The 16,895-nt window shown below is 39.9% G+C and overlaps 2 protein-coding genes across 6 annotated transcripts in view; both read right to left on the reverse strand.

Annotated features, from left to right (window-relative positions):
• Nucleotides 1-16,895, reverse strand: part of LOC131688707 (neuroligin-1-like) — a 757,193-nt gene that overhangs the window by 454,383 nt on the left and 285,915 nt on the right. The window lies entirely within an intron of this gene.
• Nucleotides 11,003-12,133, reverse strand: LOC131686932 (putative nuclease HARBI1). Its single transcript, XM_058970964.1, has 5 exons — nt 12,055-12,133; nt 11,574-12,000; nt 11,370-11,508; nt 11,140-11,314; nt 11,003-11,060 (listed from the first exon to the last, which is right to left on the reverse strand). Exons 2-5 carry the CDS (start codon nt 11,880-11,882, stop codon nt 11,003-11,005), a joined length of 681 nt encoding a protein of 226 aa, XP_058826947.1. The 5' UTR covers nt 11,883-12,000; nt 12,055-12,133.

The raw sequence follows: 16,895 nt of genomic DNA on the forward strand, positions 1-16,895 counted from the left end.
GTGTACACCCAGCTATTGTATCCAACGAAGCCGCAAGGCTTTATTTACCTTTTCAGAAACTTGGGCCTGCGAGTCGGGCGCTTCAATCATGTTGATTGGAGCGGTGTGCATTTGTGTGTTTTTTTTCTTTTACCCGCGCTTATTTTAATCAGGAGGGCGTCATTATGGTTCAATGGTAACCCAGAATGGCGGATAAGCTCCAACATGAGGATATAAGGATAATATATAATCTCTAACATTATTAAGGATATTTGTAGCAAAATTTTTCGATTGAGTCTCAGTTATGCAGATTGAAGAAGATGAGACACGGAAAGCATTGCCCAGCATATTTTTTTGGGGCAAATACTGGAGCTACTGAGTACTTTATCTGTCAAATCTTTCCAGATTACCGTGGTCTGGGTCCCTTTTCATTGTTCCATTCCGGGCAACGAGAAAGCGGACTCTTTAGCTAAGGGTTGTGCTCTAGAAGGTAACATTTATGAAAGACCAATTTGTTTCAACGGATTTTTTAGTATTACTCATCAGAGAACCCTCGATAGTTGAAAAACTTCGTAGAGCAATGGTGAACTAGGAAGTTGGCTACATTCGATGATCCCTAAGCTATTCACGAAAGCTTGATTCAAAAGGGTTGGAAGTGGATCATGACTTCATTTGTGTGGTGTCGCGACTCATAGCAAACCATTACACGCTGGTGCATCTTCGGGGTATTGGGCAGCCACGAGCTGTAGTGACTGCGCTTGTGGCGACGGCTATCACGACATCGATCACATTGTCTGGGCGTGTCCCGAGTATAGTTCCGTCAGGTCTCAGCTAATGGATACCTTTCAGTCCCGAGGAGTACCACCCAACGTTCGAGATGGTATGGCAAGACGCGATCTCCCTTATATGTCCCACAGATATCTTTTCCTAAAATTAATCAATATAACAATTTACTCCCTCTCTTTCTTTTTTCTCGTTCTGAGTGTACTATTTTCGTAGCACCAACTCGCACCAGAGTGCTGCGACGTGACCTTTGTGCTGGCATAAATCAAAATTGTAGCCGAAACGACCTGAAGATCTGACCCAATTTGGTGGTAGTGATGTCTGATTTATGCAAATAATCGATTATCCTTTAATCGAGTAATTTTCGAGAGCTTCATTAATTAATTCAATTAATGGAACAAGACAATAGATTTTGTATTTTTTAAGTGACCTAGTAGAGGTTGTAGATCTCGCCAAATGCAACATAAGATAATGTTTGAAAAATTTTGTATACCCTTAAAATCTTGATTTATGTCAAAAAATATTTTTCGGGACTTTCGACATTCAAAAAAATATCTACGCGGTCATTTTTCAATCGAGCTTTCTGGAAAGAAGAAGTGACATTTCCAACAGTATGCTAGTTGTTCTTTTGTCAAAAATACTTTGCCGTTTTGGGTCAATAATATGAAAATAACCATAATTCTGCGATTTTTCCATAAAAACTACGAAAGTTACTTACATTCTTCTAAAGAAGCGTCTTGTTTTAATAAAATTTTAGAGAGACCATTGAATTTCGCATCCAACGGCCTGTTTGTTATCAAAATCTGTTGAAAAATGGGCGAGTTATTAATTTTTTTGCAAATTAGAAACTTGCTCGCATGAACTCTTAAGGGGTTAGTGAGGTATTATCTCGCACGATGCTATAATTATATTTTCCGTTATTTTTTCCAACTTCAAGCTCGAAGTTCGCATATATACTTTTAAATGTATACGTAATCGAGCAAAAAAAAACTTTTTTTTAATTTTATATGAGACTGTCAACAAATTGGATGCAAAAATTAATGTTCTCTCTAAATTTCTATTTAAACAAAGACGCTTCCTAATAAAAATGTAGAGTAATTTTCATATTTCTAATGAAAAAATCGCAAAACATTGTTGTCTCAAAACCGCATAGGATAGACGAGCCCTTATTCATCTCATTAGTCGGGATATCACACTCTTTCGCGGATAACTCGGCTTTCAGTGATTGGCATGCTCTTAAATCGGTATCAACATCTTTGCTTCGTTCCTAAGAAGCAGTGCAATATAAAATCTCTCCTGGAAAACTCAAACTCCCGTTTGAGCGAAGCGAAAAGTCGAGTACAACGCACCCTTATTCGTCTTACCATTTGTGCCAATGCGTTAAATAGAGAGAGCAGATACTGCTCTAACTAATGTGTTCAAATGGGTAGGATGAATAGAGGTGCTAAGATGAATTAGGGCACAGTAACCCTAGTACTTTTAACAAATGTACATAACATAGCATACTATTGGAAAGGTTATTTCTTCCTCTTTCCAAAACTATAAAGAATTCAAAATCCGTTGAAAAATGACCTCGTTGAAAGTTTTTTCGTGCTGAAAATCCTGAAAAACGGTTTTATTTGCTATAAATCAAGATTTCGAGGGTATATTAAATTGATCAAACCTGGGGTGGCATTACGGATTTCGATTCGAGTGATTTGTTTTCGTTTCGACCAAGTTTGGTATTACCGATTTCGGTTCGAGCTCGAAAGGTTCGTATCCCACTACGTAGTACTAGATTTTCGAGTGAAATGTGGTATTACGTAAAAAGTAAGTCGATTGTTTTTAAACCCAAATCGAGGATAAATATCTCGAAAGCTACGAGGCGTTCGTCTGGTGTTTTCAATAGCGAAACATGTAAGTGGTACAATTTTAAATTCAATTATTTCTCGTTAATTTAGTTTACACAAAATATTAATTATTAATTATATTGTATCCAAATATCAATTGTTCGTTTAAGGGCTTCACGAAATACATTAAGTATAAACTCTTCTCAAGTAGAGGTTTTAGTAAACTTCATGGAAGAGAATGCGGATCTCGCTCGGAACTTACTTAACACACCGGATGCTAAGAAAAATTCCCACAGATTGTGGAATCAACTGAAAGATGTTCTTAACGAACAAGGTCCTCCGATGCGGGAAGTGACAGAATGGAAAAAGGTAAGTGGGGCCGTAAACAAATGACGTAGCTTTTTTTGGGCGATTTTTGACCCCTCCCTCCCCCTTCGTAGCATTTGGTCACAAAATTCTAACCTCCCCCTCGTAAAAAACGTAGCATGCAAAGCGCCCGGGTGATGAAAAAAATGCATATGTTTTTCAATTATTTTTAACCCTCCGGAAGTCGCGCACAAGGATGCAAAATGCCTACCTTTTCCACGGCTGTAATTTTTCTGCCTACATTCTCATTTCTCTCTCGATGCTGCTGTCATTCGCTAGTACAGGACGCCCAGCGCTGTACGGCTGCCTGTGTGCAAAGCAGTAACATGACAAAAAACTACTGTCCCCAGTACAGCCACCAGACGCGAGCGGTACAGCTTCTCTTTCCTTATTTTACATTTTTTAATATTTTCATTCTTTTTAATATTTTTATTCAAAAATGACTACAATGAATGCGGCTCATTTATGCCATGGCCGGCATCAACGCTTTCGTGTGCGGGCCTCTCCCTTTGACTATGCAGAGAAAAATGTACAAAGCGAGAGAACAAACTTTACTACGCCACACTCTCACCGAGCAGTCGGAGTACAGCAGCAAAACAAAAATGTATTCTACTGCTGTACGAGAAAATGTACTCGCTTTGGATACTGTTCTGGCAAGAGCTGTAGTGATGCGTCGCTGTAGCGGGCTGTACGGCTTGTGCAAATGTAAATATATCGAAAAAAGTGTAGTTTATCGGTACCGTTGGCATCCCTGGTCGCGCATATGGCCCACTCAAAGAGCAGCCTCCGGTGCCCAAAAACGATTCGCTAGCTTTTCAGAGCAGCGTGCACTCAGTGCACCAGCGCGGCTTCCGGAAACATGTCCTTTCAAAATGTTTGACGACTTTTATCAACATTTTCATTATACAGCAAATTGCGTGCAAAATAAGCCCATTTCATGACAAATATAGTGTTGATAAATTGTTTTGAATTTTATATGTCAAGGGGAGCAAGAAGACAAGTTCTCTCAGTTTACAATCGTGCAGCTGCCAATGATTCTAAGAACCATACGTTCATCTAAATTACTAAATTTTGTTTGGTTCAATCCGAAGTGAAAATTTAATTCAGCTTCCAAACTAAGTCTACTTGTCATCAACATTAGCTAACTAATGTAGCAAGTTAAGTCCGCATACAAAATCTTTTCGTATTTTTGCGAACTTGTAATTCCGCGAATCGTAAAATTTATTCCATGAAAAACCGCATCAACTTGTTTAAATTTAGATTAATTTTTCTTGGAAATGGAGGATCATTAAATTGTTTTTTTAAACAATGGGTTTTAAACTTAAAGCTACGTCGCACAACTTCTGACCCTACCCTCCCTCTCGTCACACTTCGACACAAATTTGGTATTCCCTCCCTACCCCCCAAAATGCTACGTCATTTATGCATGGCCTCAGTTTGAAAATGATAATATTTCAATGCGTTTGTTGCTAATATCTGTCGATCGATTCTAGGTGTGGGCGGATTACAAATATAAAGTGAAAAATAAATTACGACACAATGTGAACAGCGTAAAGAAAACTGGAGGAGGTCCAAATAAACAGAAACTTTTGAATCCATATGAAGAGAGTGTAGTAAGGTCTGCTGGGTTGAATGTCGCTGTATCCGGTATAGCAAAAGCTAAGTCGTTCGGTTGCCGGAAGTCGCTTCAAACAAGTGCGGAAAATTATTCGGATAAGTTCGAGACGTTCCATGACAGCTCCAACCACAACCCACAGGTTGAAATCGGTATTGATGAAGAACAAATGTATTTGGAGGAATTTCTGGATGAAAGCACAGACAGTATCGAAGTTAGACAAGCAGATCAAACAGGAAAAGATACTGAGGAAGAATCGAAAAAGAAAACATGGGGCAAACGGACTAATGCGAAACGAGAAAAAATTGAGCTGTTGAAAAGATATGTTGAAGCAAAAGAGGAGAGTAATAAAACGCAACAGGCCATATTGCGGATTAAAGAGGAAAGCTTGGAAATAAAACGAAAAATGTATGAATTGGAGCTAAACAAATTTGCCCTTTTGCATGAAAGATCTGAAACCGATGAATGAAGAGCAAAAATCAAAGATTGTAGAGAAAAGAATAAATAATCAAGAGCGAAGATTGAAAAATAGAGACTGACGTGTAAGTTCAAGTGTAGACAGTAAAAGGTAAAGGTTGCAGAGAAAAGCGTAGAGAATCAAGATTGAATACTTAAAAGTGAAAAGCTAAGAGTAGAGTAAGGAAGACAGAGTACAAAATGAAGAGTAAAAATTAAAGAGTACAAATATTGTTAACAACAGCCAAATATGTCCCCTATTTACAACCTCAGCCCTTTAGTCTTTTGGTTGTACATTTGTAAACACTTAAAGGATATAAAAGTTGTCGCATCGTATCTGAAAACGTTCCGTAGTGAGATTACGGTAAAACATGATGAGTTACATTCTATCAACTACCATGCGGTAGACTTGGGTGGAAGTCCCAACTCCTACCATCAGAAGGCAAAGGATTCTTCACATTTCATTTCGATCATGTCTATATGAGCCTGCCTAGTTCTAGTTTTCCTTTCTATGCCAACAAAATCGATACAGTAGAACCTTGCGGCAATTAAAACATTGTAACAATGCTTAGTTCGTCGATTTGTGTTCGGCACGCGAATACTAGCTTGGACCATAGTTTGTCTGAGCTAAGGGCCTTGATTGCAGCCTGACTATCGGAGCAGAAGTTTATAACGCACAACTCGCATCCGATCACAACTCGTATCGGCCGATTGAAATGCTGTTCTGTATACGGAAGCTGTACAAGAAAATGATCTTGTTTCACCTCGACAATTGGGTCGAAGCGAACAGCTTGCTGTCAAAATACACAATTTGGCTTCCGTAATGGCAAAGGGACGACGAATTGCCTTGTGTTTCTTTCAACAGAAATTCAAACCATTCGTAACCGAACGTTGTAGGAGAAACAAGTGCGTTTTGTTCTCTCCGGTGTGGTTTATTTTTTTTTCGGCAGTACAAAGGTGCTTACTGTAGCAGAGGCTATAGTGAAGCATTGCAAGTAAACAGTCCCGTGAGTGATATTTACCTGTGAGGAATTGTAGCACAAATTGTTATTGCAATTTGCTATTTCACGAAACAAAGCCGATTCGACATCAGTCTTTCGGTCTTGTCTGGCTGTCTCAACGAAGCAATAACATTCAACCTCGTCAAGGTCGCGTATATACACACAGTGGACAGCGAAGAGTAATCCACCTGCTTGCTCTCTTAGGATTGCCAGCTTAGTATTCTAACGCTTTGTATGATTTTGTTCCTTTTTATTTCTTTTAACTGATCGTTTCTTAAAGTTGTGAGTACGGTTGAGCGTGTTGCTCCCGCAACAAAATGGATCAAAATGGGAGGTCGTCTCCCAAAGAAGAATCTTATGTAGAAGTGGTATATATTTCGGAGACAGAAGTTATTACCTCCGATCCACCTTCCCCACCTCCCCGCAATATCTCACAGCCCCCCCCGAGTCCAGTTTTACCAGGATGGAACCGCTGATCCTTGGGTGGTATACTTTCGGCCCATAAATAAACCGTTAAACAGCATAACCACAGAGGACAGACATCCATGATCGAACAAAAATATTTAAAAAATGTGTGTAAACATTTGAATTAATATACGATAAACACTAGCGCCGCCACACCAACGTATCCCAACTATCCGTCAAATCCATTCCGGAACCGGTTCGAAATCCTGAATGGATTCAGTATGGAATCCTGCTCAAAGAAAACAACCGATTCCGACTCTATCGGTTGATGCATTTGAGCTGGAATTCATGCTGGAAGTCCGAATCGGTTCCCCTACTAGTTTGACTGGGTAGAGGAGTAACCGCAGTCAATTCTGTCGAACTCATTCACAAAAAAACATGACGACAGTGGCACACCTGGTTTAGATATCCCAACTACCTTCGAAACTGTTAGAGTTTTTACACAAGTTGAATGCTGAAGATGGACGTATGTTCTCTGTGGCATAACTGTTAAACGGGAGCTGGCAAAACGTTGCTAAACGTAACCGAGATTAAAAAGGTTCAGTCAGATAAACTGCGCGTAGTCGTTACTAACTTGAAACAGGCCAATGATATCGTTAGCAATAGCCTCTTCACGATTGAGTGTCGCGTCTACATTCCTTTTCGCGATGTGGAGATTGACGGTGTGGTAAGTGATGCGGGCCGCTTTAAGGACCCTAACTTTCAATCAGTTAAGATTTTGGAGTGCAAGCAATTGCACTTAAAGTCCATCGAAGATGGGAATTACTATCCATCAGACTCGTTTCGCGTAGCCTTCGCCGGATCTGCACTTTCGAGCTACGTTGAAGTGGAAGGAGCTCGTCTACCTGCGCGTCTGTTTGTACCGCGGGTCATGAAATCTTTAGGGGTGTGCGGGTTAATGCATTTTCTGATGCAGATTAGTACCATGAGTTAATATCTCTATACTTTTTCTATTTTTAGGCCCGATACTATTAAACAAAACATTTTTTAGTTTGTTTCCTTTCAGGACCACAACACATCCAAACCCATGCGACTTGCACGACTCTTTAGGTTGCCTCAACAGATCTACCATAGTTTGCAGATGAAATTTGGGATAGCAGGCTGCTAGCGAATTGCAAAAGTCCCGGTTAGCGATGAGGCGAACGAGATATTTGCAGATACGTCATATAGTAGGACAACTGTCAGTTGGTTGGCTGAATTTGATTTGTTTTTTTTTTAAATTTAAGAATCAGAAAAGAATAATTAAGGTTTAAAAATTTATTAATTTATTTAATGTTTCGTCTTTGGCAAATAACGCCATACAGACTACTCTTATGCTAAATTCGTTACATAGCATGTTTAGCAACTATCACAATGACACAAAATGCACAGTTTACACAGTTTACATATAAACTAAAAACTTATTGCGTAGGTTGCCATGGAGCGCTTTTCTCATAAAACTCACGAAAGCAGATACCTCTCGGCCACGTTGAAGGAGATAATGCAGCATGTTTGAAACACTCGTCTACTCCAATTTTAAACGATACAAAAGAAAGCGACTCCCCGGTTTTCCACTCTGGTACAAGTTTTCGCACAACAACTGCATGAGTTCCAAGCGAGTCTGAGACCATTTCGACAATTTCTCGTTCGGTAACGGTATTTTTGCCGATTGTAATTGCAATCATCACTCGTTCAATACCTTTGGAACCAATCAGTGTTCCCTATGATCTCACACGAAACATTGATTGGAAGAGCTACGCTGCTGAGATATCCGAAACTATCGATTCGACACAGGAACTTCCCCCGGAGGAAGAGTATAAGTTTCTGTCCAACTCGATTCTCGATACCGCGATTCAAACTCAGACGAAACGAGTACCCGACGTGAACACCCAAAAACGTTTTCCCAACCCAACAAAGAGTGTTCAGATGTGTACGCGGAGAAGGCTGCCGCGTATAAAGCCTACCGGAACGACGGGTTAGTCGCTAGCTATCGACAGTACGTGATATTAGAAAAATGAATGAAAAATTTAATGTAAGCCAAGAAACGCAAACGATCATTTAAATTGAAAATATTATAAATTTGAGTTAAACCGTTTCTCCGCATCTATAGATTGCCTGCCTGATTAGAACTGTTTCTACTAAGAACTTTTCAAAATTACATTCAGTTTCCAGTGAATATCTTAAGTCACCAGAATTAACACCTCTATTAAATAAGTTTGAAGCCCCTCCCGAAACAAAATTCTGGTTACGGGCTTGGAGACCGCATTCCGTGTTCGCGGTGGATTTTATCATTGTCTGTCAGTCTTAAAGGTGCCCGACCTCGATTTCATAGATGAAGTAAGGCTCCGAGTAAACTACGGAAAACATACGAGCAAACGAAAGAGGTGCAATGAAAGCACAATGGGCCCCCCACGAGTCAGCCATTCCGGAGAATGAGATGTGTATTTAATTCAGGGACTTTGTCACTTCCTCGAAGCTTCTGGTTCCATCATAGGTTACCAAAATAGTCAGCGAGGATTTAATTGGGCCTATGGCGATGTTACATCGGCACGGTACCAATAACTTGATGTCGATTAAATGCATACACACACGATTTGATTCTAGCGGTAGGGGAAGAATGATGGCGTGATCGTATCTAGGTGAGGATTTATGAAGAATTTTTGCCGGCATCGGTAGAAAAACATGATGATGAACTATGCTCTCTTACCGACCATGCGGTAGACTTGGGAGGAATACCCAACTCCTACGAACAGAAGGCAAAAGATTCTTCACATTTCCTTTCGATCATGTTCTTATGAGTCTGCCTAGTCCTAATTTTCCGCTCTAAGTTTATAACTCTAGAATACCTATTAGACCGGCAACAATTTTGACTTTTTTTCGGAACACTGCTAATTCGAATGGTAATTGGTAATGACAAACATATGCAAAGTATGAGCTTTTTCCGATAGCTCTAGTTCACCCACAAGAGGTTTAAAGTTTATATAGTAATATATGTGGAAACTCGGAAATAAAAACTTAAATTCCAATAAAAAATTTAACAGTAACTCTGCGTACCTCAAAACTTACGGTCGCGTAGTTTATTTTATAACGAATAGCTTTGTTGAAGATCGCATATTGATTGGTAGTTCCCATATAAAGTTATTTAACTTTAAAGACCAACCATTTTTTTTTTAAATTTCCTGTTCTAAGCATGTGCGAGAAAGAGAGGCAACACATAACTTTATATGAGAATATCTTTGTACTGCAAAATCCGATCAATTTGCAGTCTTCGGCAATGTTGATCCTTACACCTCAAGCTATATATCTGCAGATTTGGGGATCCACAAGATGATACTGGCATTTTGTACTGAATTTATTGTTTCAATTACCTATTTTTCATATATTTTCACATACAAACTTGAAAACTCTTGTGAGTGAATTAGCGTTTTCGAAAAAAGCTCATATTTTTATATGTGAAGCCAATTACCGTTTGATTTAACAGTGTTCCGAAAAAAGTCAAAATTGGTTGCCTGTCTAATACCTATTCGTCTTTCAATTTCATAGCTTTCGTTTCTCTTAGATTTGAATTTGCCTAAAAAGAGTACAAAATCGATACAGTTGTACTTTGGCCGCAATTCAAACATAGCATCATCTTTCATTTGATTATATTGAGTCGGTCCAGCCATTTCTGAGAAAAGTGAGTAAAATTCTTTGACACACACAAGCATACCCACACAGACGTGAAACGGATGGACCGGACATCACCCCGGATAATGTCGTCTGCAGAACGAACAAGCGACATAAACACGTGGAACGCGATCAACAGAGTGGTGATGCAGATTACCTTACAGCGGAAATGGCGTGATGAACAGCAAGCAACGGTTTCAGGAGAGCAATCACAGCCATACAGACATTGGCACGTTGTGTGGATGGTCAAAAACTGGAAATGTGTCGAGGGGTGCTATAACTCCACCGAAAGAACTAACTACTAAGTAGTTGGGTTGGAATGTGTGCTGTGCACGTAAAAAACCTCTTCCCGAAGTAATACCGTAAGTACCAGGGCGGAATCAGGATTCGTGAAAGAGTAGTTGTTTTAGCGGGTCGGGTGGCTACGCAAACACGTTCCCTGAGTTATTGATTTTTTTCATTTTTTTTGCTCAGAGTGTTTTTGAACATTTTTGCTGCTTTTCTTTATATAAGAATGGCAAAAACAAGACTAACCACCCACCCGTACACACAGTAATAATATGGCAGTACAAAGCGTATGACATAGGAAACTGACCGATTAAACCCATTACTTCTGATCTCTGACACGTACATTATGCACATCCATACACACAGCTTAACACGCACACAACTTTCACACATACACCCACATAAATAAAAGCAAAGACCAACAAAGCCAACAGTTCAAATTTCCATGAATAATGTGTGAACATTTATTTTGTCTGTCATTAGTAATAAAGCGTATATGTATTATCATCTTCCGACCAATGAATCTCTGATTGAATCTCGAATTCTTTCAGCTCTTCTTTCTAAACCATGATCACTTATAGCTTCATTTTGTACAAATATTGGTTCTTCTGATGGGTAATTAGGAAAACCGATCTGTATTTTATAAGCAATGCATATGTTCTGAAGAGCACAGCACACATTGATTATAGATGACACTCTCTGGGGGCTGTACCGAAGCTTGCGGTCTGAAGAAAGGCATCTCCATCGAGCTTTCAACACACCAATACCTCTCTCAACTGAACATCTTGCAGTAGAATGTATAGTATTGAATATCTCTTCTCCAGAGCCTTCATTGGCACTTCTATATGGTGTTAATAACCATGGCGCTAATGCATATCCACTATCACCTGGAAAACAAACGTATTTTAGTTATATGTATTGAGAAAGGTAAAACTAAAATACCTAGCAATCTCGAATCACCATTATGAAAACCTTCTTGAAAAAATTGTCTCTCATCACTCATACTCCACACAAACGAGTCGTGAGCCGCACCACCATAGCGGGAGTTTACCGCCATAATGCGATATTCTTGATCGGTTATCTAGTGAAAATTGTAATAGTTACAAATTAAAAGAGTTCAAATAAGCTACCCTTTTTAGTACTTACTATCATAGCGTTTATACTATGGAAGCCTTTTCGATTGAAGAACATGTGTTCATCCTGCGTTGGTTTTAATATCGGTATATGGGTTCCATCGATGCATCCTACTACACCGGGTATTTTAAATTTATTGAAAAAATATGCTTTAGTGGTGTTGAAAGACCTTGGTTCTATCACTATCCACTGTTCACATAAGAAATTTTCCAAAAGTGTAATTGTTTCGTTAAAAACTAACGATACTGTTGGTTGAGCCATCCCGAGCACGAAGCTGCCTCCAACATTTATTTGATATGATCCACTGGAGAGTAAATTCATAGTGGCCGCTAGTTTTAAAACAGTAGGAATCGCGGTGTTTCTGGAGCTTGTAGAAAAAGGAACAACATCCAAAACGTACTTAAAAGCTTCCCGGCTAAGCCTAAAATATTGCCGAAACCTTGAACAAGATAAAGTTGCTTGTTATACAAAAAACACAAACAAAAAAACTTACTCATTTTCGCACAATGAAAGTGGGTTGCTACTGTCTCTTAGTCCGCGTCTATGAGGTGTTAAAAGATTTTCTTCATCACTCGAACTATCGTCGAAAAACATTTTTATTGGAAAAATATTAATTAACCTCTATTTTGAATATAAACACTTAAACTTTGACAATCGCCTTCGAGCTCATCAAGTACATCGTATGCTCGAAATCTAGTACGATGAAATGACGAAGTCGAAAGAGATACATAATACCGAACTCAAATCGATTCGAGTTATATTTTTCTCGAAACGAGTTACTCGAATCGAAATGCGCAATGTCACCCCTGGTTTTGTGTTGTATTTGACGAGATCTACAACCTTTAACAGACCACTTTATAAGCATAAAAAAAATATTTTATATTGCGCACTTCCCACTAATCTGGACTCCGCACTTTCAAAATGCGAGTGACCAAACTGCTACTGAAAACTGCGAGCTGTCAAAACACATACTCAGGTTTTTTACGCGGGGAATACAGGCCGCTTAAATTTCAAAATCCGCGTAAAGGTAAACCTCGTAAATTCAAAAATCCGCGTGAAAAAATACCGCGCAAAAGAAAGATGGTACTCTCATACACAGGCCAGTTGAAATAACCAGTCTATGTGAAGAATTTATTAGAGGAATGATAAGTGCGCAGTGTTGTTCGAATCCAGTTTTTAGTGCCACAAGTAGTACATTTTGAAATTTGGAGGGCGCTTGTTATTTTTTGTTCTGCGATTTTCATATTTACCGTTAGCACACCCCTCATGAATTATGGTGTCGATTAATTGCTATAAGCTACCCAAGTAACCACTAAGCCATGAAAATGGCATCAGTTCGGTTCTATAGTCGCTTATAGAACAAGGGTAGCAGAGCTTATCGGTTCAATATCGTACTTTAATATTGCTTAAAGGCCATTTTTGGCGAAATATTCGGCTGATATAAAGGGTGAACACGAAATTATTGCGACACCGAAAATGTCATGCCAATTTTCTTATAATGTTTAAAATGAAACCAAAATTTTAGGGTAGTTTTATACATATATTTACTTCAAAAATCAAAAGAAAAGTTAATCGATGGAGCCTTGAGTGTAAAATTTTCGCTTGATGCCCTCCATCAAAGTCTTTACAGTGTCATCCGGTACCAGTTTCTCTTTTTTTTTTTCCATTTTCTTAACATGTCCTTCTCGTCTTTGACTGTCTTCTTGCTCTTCCGAAGTTCCCGCTTCAGCATTGCCCAGTACTGCTCCACCGGGCGCAGCTCCGGACAATTTGGCGGATTCATGTCCTTTGGAATAAAATGGACAGAATTGGCCTCATACCACTCCATGACACTTTTAGAATAGTGGCATGATGCCAAATCTGGCCAAAATGGCGGAGCTTCATCGTACTGCTGCATGAACGGCAAAAGGCGCTTCTCGAGGCGCTCAGATTTGTAGATCTCGCCATTTACTGTGCCCTTTGTAACGAAAGGCTCACTCCTCAGTCCGCAAGAGCAGATGGTCTGCCAAACGAGATATTTGGAGGCGAACTTCGACATTTTCTTCTTCTTAAATTTGTCGTCCACCTAGAACTTTTGCTTTTGCCAGTGAAAAACTCCAACCCCGAAATTTGCTTAAAATCGGCTTTTATATACGTTTCGTCGTCCATCACACAGCAGCCATATTTTGTCAGCATCTTCTCGTAGAGCTTCCGTGCCCGAGTTTTAACCGTCGATTGTTGCCGCTCATCGCGGTTTGGGAAGTTCTGTACCTTCTATGTATGTAGTCCAGCTCTCTTCTTTGCATTCTGGACGTAGCTCTGCGACATGCCGATCTTTTTAGCCAAATCACGGCTTGAGACGTTGGGATTTGCTTTAATCATCCGCTTCACCTTTCCCTCCGTCTTTTTGTTCTCCGGTCTCGGTTTTCTTCCAGCTCCTTTGCCGTGGTCCAACGTCAACCGCTCCTGGAACCGCTTCAACACTCTGGAGACGGTTGAATGGTGAATGTTCAAGATTTTTCCCAACTGCCGGTGCGACAATTTAGGAAATTCCAGGTGTTTGGAAAGAATTTGTTCTCTCGACTCGCGTTGGTTCACCTCCATTTTCGTTGAATCGAAAAACACGACTTCGAGTTTGACAGCATGTAAACAATACACATCAATGAGAAAGTGTGCAAAATTTGGTTGATTTTTACCCAATGGTAAAAAAGTTATGCCCTGTTGAATGTGTCGCAATAATTTCGTGTTCGTCCTTTACTGCCTACTCCTACTTTTTCCACTGCACCTATGGAGATATGTCAAAACGATTTGTGGTGGGTCGAACCCACTGGTTGAAAAAAAACACAAGGAGAAAAAAGTATTTTTTCTCTTTCTTTATTTCATGGTCTTTTTGTCACATGCGCCGTTTGATTTTTTTCAGTACGCCGTACGTTTCAGACTCAAACTTCTGCCTTTAGAAGATTTGGAGGGTTACTTTGCCCCATGGCGCGTGCCGTTCGATCCATTTGGGTGTTGGCAAATCTAACTGATGTTTGCCGTTCTTAAATTGAAAAATTCTGTTTTATATTGAATTGAAATAAACCATCCCAATATACGATATCATTTTATGGCTGAAAGGTTTTGTGGTTTCAATTTGTTTACGACGACATGCCCAAATCTGATAAGTTGATAAGGTTTCTTATTCTTACAATGTGCCTCATATCATATTTGTTTTGATTTTGAATTTGTTGTTTAGAGAAATGGAAATGTCAACTATAACAGGCATCGGTGGCTACCGTATCTGGCTTATAGCTACAGGGTTTAAAAGCTCTACAGTAGAGCTTCATATACTCATATATGGCCTGATTTAATGCTTGATATTCATAGTGTGTATAAGCATTTGCAAAGCATGTATAAAGTTTATAGACATTTGCAAAGCTTGTAAAGAGCCTATAAGCACCTAAAAGCTGTTATATAGTGAATGTAATGCTTGCTTTAGTGCTCAATGAGTTCCTGGGTAATCGATTTACTTGATTATATCGAAAGCTTATGCACAATTTTGGATTTTTCGATTATTTTAGAGATTGGTCGATTATTTGCGTTGATTAAGTAAAAAAAGACATCACTATCCCCAGGAAAATGTCTCACTCAAGTACCGTTGTCAGAAAAGTGAATTTAATTCTGTTTGCCCTTAATACCCTCCATTAATTCTCAATTACATTCTAATTCTTATCAATACTCCCACGGCCGGCTGTGTGGAGTTCAAATCGTCCTTGTTTATATAGGATTCTCTCGGTAGCCGGCTACCCAGAGTTAAAAAAAACAAACTTAACAAAATATTTTCTTTGTCAAGTGATCGTATACTCGAAGATCAACTAAGCAATTACATAATAAACTATGCTTCACAGGTCGCATCGCTTGCTTAAAGTGAATCCAAGACTTTATAGCTATCCACCATCAACTCCGAGACACCTATGTAAGAGTCTGATAAATCGTCGTCCTTCCGTTAAGTAGCTGAAGCATCAACACTTCCCGTCTACTTCATCGTTTATATCTTATCGTGAATAATGGAGATAGGGGTGGCCAGCAATGATGGCTATCGTGGTGGTAAGGTTTTGATGTGGGTCGGATTGAAATAAATTCCTACTTACCATTTCTTAAGCAACTCTTATGCTCCCCTGTACAACAGAATGACTCGGTTTGCCTCTAACCTGCACCCGAACACTCTCTGTATCGAAGCTGACATTCTCCCTTTTCGGTTGGCTGCCGCTAACATCATACTCAGGCGCGTTCTGGGATTTCTCGAAAGGACTTCTAGTACCACTTGTACCCTCATGAAAACGACTCAAAATATATTGCTACAATACACCTCCTCAGAACCCGGGACCTACCCTGTTACACGAGAAGTCCGAACACCAACCTATCTAGTTCGCTACGAACAGGCCTTCTCCCAAGGATGCTCAGGTCGAACTCCTTGAGCTGATCAACCAATGATTCCCGAACCAAGAATCTACACTGATACTTCCTATCTGCAAGAAAGAGTTGGAGTGGGGGTCTGCAGCATCGAAGCTGGTCTGGCTTACTCGCGAATGTAAGGAGACCAGATGGAATACGGACTCGTTATACCACCCTTACATACAGGCTATAGAGGACACCTGCGATCCGTTGACCACAATAGGCTAGGTACGCGGTCACTGCGAGATTATCTCCCACTTCAAATCAAAATCATGTCTCACTTTATTAACCATTGAAGGAGCCAACTCGGCCACCTCCAAAAATGAAGGGAGGACCGGAACGATGAACCTACCAGAGTAATAGCCCGAGCAAACGAAAAGCCCATGCTCATGGTCCAAATTCACCCCCACTGCATGGTGTTTTGATATTGTTTCAAATGGGTTCAACCCATGAAAACATCATCAGCATGTTCCGGAAGATCCCATGTAAAAACCATATTCTGGTTTATTTATGGGTTTTCGAGACCATTCCATGGTGTTATGATGGTTGTGAAATTTGACCCGGACCATATTCATGGTATTTCTATGGGGTTGCATGGTATTTGAACCCATGAGAATTTGCTCGGGAGGCTCAAGCGGAGAGCCCTCTGGACGGACGGATCAAAATAACTCTTGCACGACCACTCGAGTTCACCGAACTTCCGATCTTCAAAAACTCCGAAACTTCCGCCAACTACCCTCTTCAATCTGAGACATTCTGGTCAACGACCCGACAAGTGAGGAGACAATTATCTTATTCTTTAGAGATACCGAGCTGCTCGAAAAATTAAAGGAAGCCCCACGGACTGTTCGTCTCACCCGTTCCGGAGTACTCTGAAACCCAAAACACTCCAGCGGCCCCCCTACGCAACCATCTATCATT

Source organism: Topomyia yanbarensis, chromosome 3 (genome assembly GCF_030247195.1).
Source record: "Topomyia yanbarensis strain Yona2022 chromosome 3, ASM3024719v1, whole genome shotgun sequence".
NCBI classification, from domain to species: domain Eukaryota; kingdom Metazoa; phylum Arthropoda; class Insecta; order Diptera; family Culicidae; genus Topomyia; species Topomyia yanbarensis.